General features: G+C 36.4%; 2 protein-coding genes across 7 annotated transcripts in view; both read right to left on the bottom strand.

Moving 5' to 3' along the window:
• LOC111345785 (uncharacterized) overlaps nt 1-11,093 on the bottom strand; it is a 304,322-nt gene that overhangs the window by 173,296 nt on the left and 119,933 nt on the right. The gene's annotated exons all lie outside the window — the stretch shown is intronic.
• Nucleotides 2,833-10,108, bottom strand: LOC111332206 (uncharacterized). 5 transcript variants are annotated; one of them, XM_088735398.1, is made up of 12 exons: nt 9,775-10,108; nt 9,479-9,559; nt 8,506-8,874; nt 8,364-8,421; nt 8,132-8,242; nt 7,601-7,835; nt 7,007-7,185; nt 6,564-6,661; nt 5,780-5,944; nt 4,747-4,920; nt 4,571-4,641; nt 2,833-4,283 (listed from the first exon to the last, which is right to left on the bottom strand). In XM_088735398.1, the coding sequence occupies exons 9-12, from the start codon at nt 5,811-5,813 to the stop codon at nt 3,369-3,371; spliced, it is 1,194 nt and encodes a 397-aa protein (XP_088591524.1). In that variant the 5' UTR covers nt 5,814-5,944; nt 6,564-6,661; nt 7,007-7,185; nt 7,601-7,835; nt 8,132-8,242; nt 8,364-8,421; nt 8,506-8,874; nt 9,479-9,559; nt 9,775-10,108; the 3' UTR covers nt 2,833-3,368. The 5 variants fall into 5 exon arrangements, with proteins under 5 accessions (XP_088591524.1, XP_088591525.1, XP_088591527.1 ...); XM_088735399.1 differs by having other exon boundaries at nt 8,506-8,871; XM_088735401.1 differs by lacking the exon at nt 8,364-8,421.

Genomic DNA, 11,093 nt, shown 5'->3' with positions numbered 1-11,093 from the left:
TGGTATATTGACTCATATACCATAATAGCTAAGCCAATAAAAAGTCTTGAATTCCATTATCCAATGATCCAGTTTTTAATAATAATGGATATGCTTTTTTGCCAAATTGAGGCTATTTTGTTTTTATCCTAGACAATTTTCTTACACAAGACCGCTCATGTTGACAGACCTTTACTTCAACCTCTCAAACGTCAAAGTTATACTTTCGGTGTTCAAAATATTGTTATTCAGTCTTCAAAAAATTTTAGCTCTCTTCAATGTTAATTAAGACAGCCCAAATTGCGAAGGGTTTCCAGATCATGGCTGTGAAGTCAGTCTATTTTGGCATGTCTGGGTTCCAATCAGTCTGGGTCTAAAATGCAAAGTTAAGCAAAATGCTCTAGGCTCCGAGTAAGGTTAATTATAGCCAACTTGCCAGGTTAGGAAGTTATAGCAGTTCCCATGAGAGCACCCCTTTTCATGTCCGTCATCTTGGATTTTTTTTGTATTGGCCTGACCAGTCATGGTTAAGCCACGAAATTTTTCTCACTTATAGAAGAGAGTCTAATATGTTGTTGCTGTAAGTATCAAGTTATTTCATAACATTTCCAGAGAGTTACGATGTGCGTAAAAAGCTCAAAAAAGGAGAAAGACTTCCAGGAGAGGAGGGGAAATTGACAACGAGGTTATTGCACATTTTTGACATGGCATTTTAATAAGCAACAAAATATTATATACCATTAGAAAGCTCTTTAATAGAGCAACAATTTGGTATGTTTCAAGTTTCCTAACCCTTACGTGGGCAGGCGCTGGAAGCCAGAATGTTCAAATAAAGAGGGCATATGAACCACGGGGGAGTGGTAGAACTAAAACAGCTCTAAAATCAAAAATGCTTGTTAAAATAATGAGAGAATTGCTACACGTAATGATAATAACCCTGCAAATCCTCTCTGAAAATTTTAGCTCTCAACTCTTACGAATAAAGATTTTTTAAAAATATTTTATATGCTGGACTTACTGAAAATTTCAACAGTGAGTTATAAGGACGCAACTGGACTTTGTCAGTTGGTACCAATCCCAAGGCCTAAAAACCTACACTCACTTAAACGCCCGTAGCTTTGTAACCGTTCATGAATAGACCACCAAATTTGGTCCACGTATATATTAAGGTTTGATCTAAACTAATTGTTGTAAGTATGACGTGATTTCATTAATGTTCAACAGTTACGACGTGCGGAAAAAGTCGAAAAAGTTCAAAAAAATCATTTCTTTTTTTTTGCCATATTCGTAAATTCCTTATCATGCTAATTACTTTGGCGTAGGTTTAAGGAAAAAATGATAAAAGCTGAATTTTTTATGAATTTTTTATTAAAAAAAAATCCAATATGGCGGACGTAAACAGGGGTCCACTCGTTTGAACAACTGTAACTCTTAAACCCTGCACGGCGTAGGCATGAAATTTGGCACACTAGTATATAAAAAAAGGAACATTTGCAAGCTGTAGATATTATTAGATTTCAATGACACAAAACAGAACTACGATGGTAAGAAGTAGCGCAATGGTTTAAAAATGGATCACTTGCTATGACTGTGACTATAACTTTGTAACCAGTAATGGTTAAACCATGAAATTTTGCTCACTTATAGAAGAGAGTCTAATATATTGTTGCTGTAAGTATCGAGTGATTTTAGGATGAATACTCTTCGCGGAATTCGCGTTGAGAGCGATAAAAAATGTCTTCTTCATATATAAAAATTCTCCAAAATTCTGTTAAAATTAGGCAGTGAAGATACGGGCCCGTAATTGTTTGGTTCAGTTTCATATCCTTAAATATGGGCGATTTTTCACATCTAATTTTGGCTATATATGTTCCAAGTGATATATACAAATTAAAGATTTCTGCTACGACATGACGTAGAACGTCACTTGCACACTTTAATATCCGAGTAGGGAAGGAGTAGAGGCTGTGTCACTTATTGTTGGGTAATATTTCCAGTCCAATTTCAACCGGAGTGATAGGTTGAAAAAATTAGTATGAGACGCGTGATTTACATTTTCCTAAGAAATCAGTTAAACATTTTGGAGTTGGAGGTAACTGATGAGCTAATTTTTGTCCAACATTGCGAAATACTCATTGAGTATATTAGGCAATATTAGGCTAAAAAATTGCAATATGCAGACCTCTTCTCCCAACCGAATTCTAACAGAGAAATCGAAAACGGTTCTTTATCATCGACCTATCAACAGATCTGCAAGAGTCTTTAGAAATTTTGTCAGTTCACGTTGTAACTTAACCGCTTACAAAGGAAAACGCCAGCTTCCCTTTGGTATAATAATGGTTACACGATGAAAAGAAATGAGAGTTTACGGGGTAGATTTTTACAAAAACTAGGCTTTCCAGCATGTAGTGCCTCGGGTCACGGGCCCCTTTCTCGAAGGCCCCGAACAGTTTTCTCGTTCGGGAAAGCAGTGGCAAAATCCTAAACCTTATTACTACAAAGCTGTTTTATTCACATATTGTTAATATGAACAGAGCTTGTCTTGATAAGAGGAGTTTCAGGCGTATTCCCCAGATTGCCTTAAAAACGGCTTTGCGGAACCAAAAATTATCCAGGGCCTCAGTGAGACGATCTACAGGGTTCCAAAGAAAATGAAAACCTCAACATTTCGATGGTATATTACAAGGGATAACCACGAGAAACGTTCGTCGGAGACAATATCAGGTTTTGAAACATGAGTTCAATAACGGTTGAAATCTGTTGTAAAGTGCGTCCAACACTTCAAGTGGCTCTCACTGTTCTTGTCAACCCCAAAGGGTTTGTCCATCTTGTTATAACAAAATAAAAGGAACATTTTTGAAGTGGAATAGACGATTTTAATAATGCTGATATTAAAGTGAACGTGAAATTTACAGTCTACTTGGAAATTGTAGTGAGCCGGGAGGCAGATGCACTGAACAAAATATTGCAAATGTTGCTTGTTTTCCTCCTCGCTGCACCATGTCACCGTTACAGTTAGAAACATTAAAGAAAATGGGAATCAATAAAAGCATTCCGAGACAAAACTAAAAAAAAAAAATAGAATTATGGTTAATAAATACAACATATACTTTATTTTCAATATTCAAGACCGATGATCAACCCAGGGAATAGATCGCCCTCAAAACAAAAGTAGGGGAGAAAACTTTCCTCAGTATTTGATACAAAATGCCAATAATTGTTGCCGCAACCCTCTCTGCATTGTTTATTATCAATAATTATATTATAATACTTAAAATGTATATAAAGCGACTTTCAAACACGCTGAAATAAATAAAAATTCAATACACGTTCCATACAGCGTACTAGGCTTGTAAATGGAGATATGATAAAGTCTGACTTCTCCTGGCCTAAAAATAAATAAACGATAGATTGCAGTAAGTATCATCATTTAAATCGAGCACTTTCTGGCACGCAACTACAAATCGCTCTAAACGACTTCGATAACCAAGTAATATTTCGGCACCAAGGTCACCATGACGATGACTGTCCACCAAGGCAATAGATTGACCAGCTAGTGGTAAGAAAAGAACGGTCTTTTCGTTGGCTATAAGTATAGCTGCATTTCCGTGGAAGCCATCACACAGTGCTGATAACTGGTGCACTGGAGTTGTGGGAGCATGGTCACCACAAACTCGTCTAGCCAAGGGCGAATGCACGGACACACTCACACATTGTTCTGCGACAGCGGCTGCCTCTGAGGGTGAAAGAAAATGCTGAGGTAGGCTGTGTCGACAGCGGTCATAAAGGCGGTTTCCCACCCTGATTGATGCACAGAGTAACATAACCCACAGAGGAGATAGTTCAAGCGTAGGTTGGAGATCGAGCCGCTCATGCCACACTCCATGAGCAAAGATCAAAGCTATTACACTACAAGCCGAACTGCCGTTTCTGCCGTCGAGCGTTGACTGGCTAATTTCGACAGGAAATTTCCATGAAAATGTATCGCAATGGGGAATTCCTTCACCAAGTACCACAACGTTAATTCCCGCACCTGGTACGTTTTTGTAACTAAAGGTGATTTCATCTTCAGAACAATCGCCAGTGCTGTCGTACGTGCCGTCGTCAACGTCAACGTCATCATCATTTTCTGTACCCTCTTCCAAAGGCAGATATTCCTCGTAGTCACTACCACTTAATGCAGCTTTGAACTTGGTAGCTGCAGAACAAATCTGACTCTTGCAAAAGGCAATTCCCTTTTTGGTACAACTCAACTTTCCTTGAGGAACCACCACACTCATTGAACTACTTCTGTACTTCATCTCCTAGACACACGAAAAGAAAGAGGGTATCGCAGAGAGAAATATTGATGCTACGTTACTTTTACATAGTGTGTCTGAATGTTGGTATGGTATGCCATGGACGCAGAGTAGTGTAAAGCAAAGTGTAAGCACATTATTGTAAAAGAGTGCACAATGTATTGCAAAAGAGTACGAAATGTACTGCAATTGTGAAGCAAAGGATAGTGTGAAAACTAAATAAATAAATAGGTACGTACGTAGATAAATAAATAAATAAGTATATAAGTAAACACAAAGATAAAGGTAATTACATTTTCTTCCATCTCGGGTTGCAAAGATGCTTCGTTGTTGTCGCGTGGTACGTCTGAACTGCTTTTAGGATCTTGACAGGGAAAAAGAACAAGAACGCTTTATCAAGATTATTTTCTATTAACAGCAAACTGTTAATGTTAAGAACAGGAAAGACTAATGGTTATGACATGCTCACGTGCCAACTTATCTTGTAACTCCACAACAATCCTTTCAAGCCGAGGAATAGTAACATCCATGTAGAACGCTACAAAGTTTGCCATCTCATTTTTTACGAGAGTAATTTCTTCATCCCATCTCGTGATCACTTCATGTTTTTCAACGATGACTTTCTTGATTCTCATTGGTGTACCTATATGGACGAATGAAAACTGACTTGAATTACAAAAACAATGCATTCTCAATAACTGGTACCAGTTGTTGGAATGAGATACCACGCAATCTAAGAGAGCTACTCAAAAAGTCTTTCAAAGCTAGAATTAAAAATGAATAACCAAGAATGCTGGACAAAGAAAATTCCTTTCTTATTAAACACGAGATTATTCAAGAACAGGAAACTTTAAGTAATTAAAATCAGTGTCTTCTCTCATTATTCTCCTCTCATTACTCTCCTCTCATTACTCTCCTCTCATTACTCTCCCCTCATTTTGTTTTAGCAATCTTAATATGCAGAAACTATTATAATATTACACGTAACTAAATCTTAATTGTTATTAATGTTATTTAATTGATCTAGTTTTATGCATAAGCAATCAATGGCCCGCCTAGATTAGCATTTACTATTTGCAAAATAACGTTTTAAAAGCAAAGAAAATAAGCGGCTTGTTGTTGTTGCTGTTGTTGTTGTTGTTGTTCTTGATTTTAATGTCCTGCGTGCTCAGGTTAGACAGAAGTAGGAAAAAATGCAACACCTCGGAAGAGACCTCATCTATTAGAAGTTGTGAACAGTTTACTGGTACAATTTTCTTGAGAGGGGCAGTGCTGGAGCATAGTGTCTTTCTTAAGACACCAACACAATGACCGTAGCTACTAAGCTACCCCCTATCACAAGTGTGTCATGTTGTATAAAATTAGTAAGTTGTACAATGTACAAGAAAATACTTTATCAATGATAGAATGAAAATATACTTAGAACAAAAATGACAGCTACAAGCTGAAATACTCAACAAAAGAGACAAGTTGAATTGAGTACTAAGATTCACAAAGTTTACCTATTGTGTTTCCCCATGGGAAATTCCCCTTCATAACTTCAGAGACAGTAGCTTGCAAAGCTTCATTGCCTTCGTTCTCTTGATTGTACTTATCTATTAGGGAAGACTGCTTATTCTTGTTTGAAGAAATCTTTTTGCTGAGGTGTGCACGCTGTTTGAACGAGTCTAAATAAGATAAAGCGTGAGTAGAAATGGTAACATTTGACAGACTCTGTGCCATGCCATTGATTTTTCTTTGATTCCAAGCAATAGCATGCTCAGTAATGAGCTCCTCACGATCTAAAAGATATGAATAACTTACCTTTCAGTTGAATGTCTATAACTTCAATTAACTAAAATGAAGTAACTGACTAATTAAGGTCTAGTTACAAGTCTGAATTTGATTGATTCCAATTTGTCAGTCCTCATTGTTTTGTAATTGCCTTAAGTTAAATGCCAATGGACCTCCATTGTTCATACTGTACCCCTGGATAGGAAAAAATCTACAAAATGTTTTACACCATGTTCACTGCCCACTGTGCCAAACCATGCCGGCAGTCTGCGATCTCAAGTCCTGTCTCATCTAGTTCGGCTGTCTTCCTACCCTTATTAGAAGCAGCCCACCAATGTGATACCCCCCACATATATTGTCTTGTTCCTAGTTGCAGCATTTAATAACTATTAATACTGTAACAGAAAAGTCAAAATTTCATGCAATCCTACCAATATAGAAACTTGTCACAGCTTGCTAAGAGGCTATAAACTTAGTATAAAATGATCAGAATAAAACTGCATATATACACACCTTAGATTTGGACTGCTTTGCATACTTTGTTCATGTGACTATCAACATCCCCCTTGTTGGCAATAAAAAGATCTTCATAATATGATTGCCTCCTTTGTCTGTAGAAGAAAACAATTATAACTGGCTAAAATGTATCATTTTTTTCATGATATAACTGCATATTATTAAAGACAATGGATGATAACAGTTACTATTGTGCCTAACCTAATGATTAAACCTCAACTTTATATATCTTTGCAATATAAATAAACTCAACAAAACACACCAAATTAAAATATAAGTAATGCAATAACCAACAGCCACTTGAATTCAGGCCACTAATAAAAGTAAAATTTACAAATTTGCACCCTTCATTCTATTGTACAAGTTTTATGAGCATTGATAAAATGTTGGGTGTTTTTGACATTGTTCTGTGTAGACCTTTCCTCTAGAATAAAACCTACCCTCCAGATGAACTGTAACGATACAGTTTCATATTTCCATCAACATGGCAGGAGTGCTGAAAGATGGAACATGTAGGGCAAATAATCCAGTTGTGACCTTGCAGATGACCCAATTCAAACTGGCAGAATTTCCACCCTTTAAAAGATCTACTAAATGTGCTGTGATTGATGGTTGGTGCCTAAAAAAAAATAGAAATATCAATTTAGGTAGGTCAGTAATAGTAAATACTAGATAAAGTACAGCAGACAGCACAAAAGTAAGATTTCCACCATATTATGTACACAAAAATCTCAAAAAAAAACAAACAAACAAGGTATAAAACCTGAAAATTATATTGAAATGTTCTAGCACCAAACTTAAAAATATGTGAAAAATCTATAGACAATCAGATTATTATGTCAGAGCCAAGAGCAAGTCTTGTAATCCCATACATTTGCTACATTGTCTCTAAAATATTACAATTCAAAGATAGGTGTTAAGCAAGAATGTGTCAGAATACAATTTTGACCATTCAATAGACTACTGTACAAAAAATTATGCAGAAACATAAGTGGAAAATTAAATAAAATTAATTCAACTAAAGAAAAGCATACCCTTCCTTTCATAATACATCCTCAAGTCCATGAATAGAGGAGCTTTCTGATGTCCCAGGCATTCTTTTTTGGATTGAATCCCATAACCTGAATAATTGTTGGTCAAACACATAACTGGTGTCACTGGGACTCTCACACCAAAACCCTGCTTGTACAACATCAATCAGAGACCAGGATAGAATGATACTGTTGCAATTGGAACACTGGATTATGACTTTGTTCAAATCATATCGTCCTGAAAAAGAAATTATTCACTTCATGAATAATGATAACATTAAAGTGCAGTAAAATGGCTTCAACTAGGAATTCCCATAACTATAGGTAATAAATTAAGGTGAAATTAATTAAAATTTTAATAAAATGAGTCTCTTCTTATGATGCATTACAATCTAATTGATTACCAAAAAAGGACATATCAAAAAGTAATTTGAGATAAAGAGCAAGCCATATTACTTTTATTAATTTACTTAATAATTAGATACAGGAAATAAGTAAAAATCCAGGACAGTTTAAGCAAACAGATACTATTACCTTTTTCATTAACTCTTATTAAGAAACCACAAGATGGAACTTGTTATATGACTCCAGCCTCTTTACAACTTGAACATTGATCTGGTATATTAGGGACTGGAAAAGACTTATCTAAGGAAAAGAGAGAAGCAAAGCTACATTAAAAATGTTGTTTTGCATTGTGATATAACATAATCATCATCATCATAAATTTCTCTAAGAAGCCACTTATGACTTTAAAGCTAATTAATACCTGTTGAATGAGTCTCCATCCACCTTTACTTGCTTATGCTAAGTTCAATTTGAATATGCTGGTTTAAAAAAAAATGTATAATTAAGCATATGAAGTGAAAATAATAATTTAAAAAAATGGACACTGTATATTGTGAGATTACCTATTATTTGGTGATAACCTTTTCCATCAACTCCAACAGTTGGTGGAATAGCATGAAAGTACCCATTTACATATGTATCTCTGTCATGAAAAGGCAAAGACTTGTGAACCTTTTCACTGCATGAATGGCACATAAACTGTCTTGGGCACTCCATAAATCGTATACAGACTTTGCCTTCCAAACAAATGCTGTAAATGTCTGGAAAGGGGAAGCCCTCACAGCTAAGGACTGCCTCTATTAGCTACTTCCTGATGTTGTCCCAACTAGAGGTCAAATTAGACATCCGTGTTTCCCAAGTTTTGGAAGATGCAATTTGAAATGTGGAAAGAACCTCTTCACATTTCACAAGTGCAGCTTAGAGGTCATCTTCTATGAAACAAAAATAATATTTAGTCACACTGTGCATCAATAGATACTGGCACATTCCAACTCTTCTATTCATGACCATAATTTTTTAAAATAATTTAGCACCCCTTCTTTTAAATGCCAGTTAGTCTGTGATTTCACCAACTTTCTTTCTAACAAAGATTGAGACCTGGCAACATGGAAAATGAAATGTACAACCCTATAAAAAATAAACTCTCTTTCTTTACACTCCCCACTTACTTCATTAAATCAAGTTGTCCCAAGAATGCCTTATTAAATAAGCTTAAGGTGATTCCTCACATTTTGTGCAACCCTTACTGCGGATAGTTGATAGCATCATTTGCGCATGCTCGTGCATGTACACATTGAAAATATAGTAGATTTGCCTTGATATTGAGATCTATAGATGGATAAAAGGCTACAGCTCACTAATGAGCACAGAGACCCCAATTTTTTCCAGCCATTATTAGCAATTTATCATTACCTTTGCATGAGAAACGATTGATCTCATTAAAGTGATTGATCTACATTAAAGTGGGATGTTGTGAAAAACAGTTGTATTGCAGGTGTTTGGATAAAAGAACATTCTTTCCCCCAAAAAACTTACGCTTGACAATTGATGGTGGTGACATCTCATGACATGTAGGTTATACATCATCATCTCCCAAATCTAAACTCGGATCGCAATCTCTAAGGTTTGAGTGAATTAAAACTTGCATGAGCTTTGTTAAGACAACATGGCCAGCAGCTTGTTGAGAACATTGGATTAATCATTCTAGTAAATTTAAGGCGTTTTGACAATTAACTGTATTCGTTAATTTTAGGGGGATATCGCGTTGCAAAAGATAAAAATATTGTAAATTCATCTTCTTCTGTTGCACTGCAGAGCGACGTATTCGTCACCTTTTTTTCGCGAGGCCGATACTTGTGCTTGTATTTCCTCAAACCAGTGGTGTAGTCCCTATAAAATTCCAAATCACTCCGGCCTTTTTTCCCTCTTCCGTGATATTTCTTTTTCTCCAAGCAAACTTGTTACCTCGTGTAGCTGAGCATCGAGATCATCTTTGTTCTTGGACGCCTTCTTCGCCGCCATTTTTTACTTTGTGACTTCCGCTACCTTAGTATCTCCAGTCTACCGTTGGACTCACGGTCATCTCGATGTTGAATGATTATACTTCATTTTGTCACATTTGAGAAGTTATGATAATCCTTCATTCGGGGACGAGATCGTGTTGCCTAACTCACAGTCACTGACGTTCAAACTGGTCAGCTGGCAATATTCACACTGGTCAGCGCGTTGTATAAGTGCATCCTTTCTTTGTCTCCTAACCTATTACGAATGACGCTTAACCGGATTAAATCGCAGTCCCTACTGATCAGCGCCTCACACAGGTGTTTTAATCCTCTTTGTAGATCATTGTAAAACAGGGTCAAGCTGTAAAGTTCACCCTGGATAAGAGCTGTACTTAAGTTCTTCAAACCTTCATCAGATATCCGACTCCCAAAAGGATTAATCTGGTTACTTTCCAGTCTCTGTTGGCGATTGCTTTACACAATGTTACCCAATCAGGGTCGTGCTCTATTGGCCACGCTTTCAATATGCCTGACTTCGAACTGTATAACGATGACCTAAAAACCTCCTCGTCCTCGTCCTTGTCTGCGTACAACTCCAAGTATATATCCAACATTTCATCAAACCACTCCTCTGGTAGTTTTTCTGAAGGGAGTTCATCCGTAAACAGCAGCACCACCTGCCATGCACCTTCTCTTGAGTAAGGAATGTTTTCAATTCGTATACAGCCATTGCTTCTCGTAATTCCTTCACGATACTAAGCAATTGGAGTACTGGAAGATTAAGGAAAGAATCGTTAATATTTTAATAGAAAATATTGATGCGAATAAAACCGCCTTTGCGTTTTTTTGGTCTCAAAACTGACAAACCGAAAAACTACCTTGAGAATTTGAAAACGAAAAGAATTCTGAGTCTCAGTGTTTGGAATTATTCTTGAATCATTGAAAGTCAAAGGAAACCAGACAGTATAAACGATAAATTTTGTACCATACCAACAATGTTAAGTTAAGCCCATTTTGTTTTTTTTTCGCAAAAAGTCTCAAAATTTCAGCAAATTTTACACACGAAGTTGTAAATCATGGCCATTAAGATTAATTCCAACGCATTATTTCCTAAATGGAAATCTAGAAATCTAGAGTCCAAATGCCGG

The sequence above is a fragment of the Stylophora pistillata genome, chromosome 10 (assembly GCF_964205215.1).
Source record: "Stylophora pistillata chromosome 10, jaStyPist1.2, whole genome shotgun sequence".
NCBI classification, from domain to species: domain Eukaryota; kingdom Metazoa; phylum Cnidaria; class Anthozoa; order Scleractinia; family Pocilloporidae; genus Stylophora; species Stylophora pistillata.
Note: the sequence above shows the minus strand (reverse complement) of the source record. Positions and strands in the feature narration are given on the sequence as shown.

Excerpts from the sequence above, each read along its gene's own strand:
- LOC111332206 (XM_088735398.1), bottom strand. The coding sequence starts at position 5,813 with ATGAAGGGGAATTTCCCATGGGGAAACACAATAG. Across the intron at positions 4,921-5,779 it reads CCCATGGGGAAACACAATAG|GTACACCAATGAGAATCAAG; the intron begins GTAAACTTTGTG and ends TCGTCCATATAG. Across the intron at positions 4,284-4,570 it reads AACCCGAGATGGAAGAAAAT|GAGATGAAGTACAGAAGTAG; the intron begins GTAATTACCTTT and ends TCGTGTGTCTAG.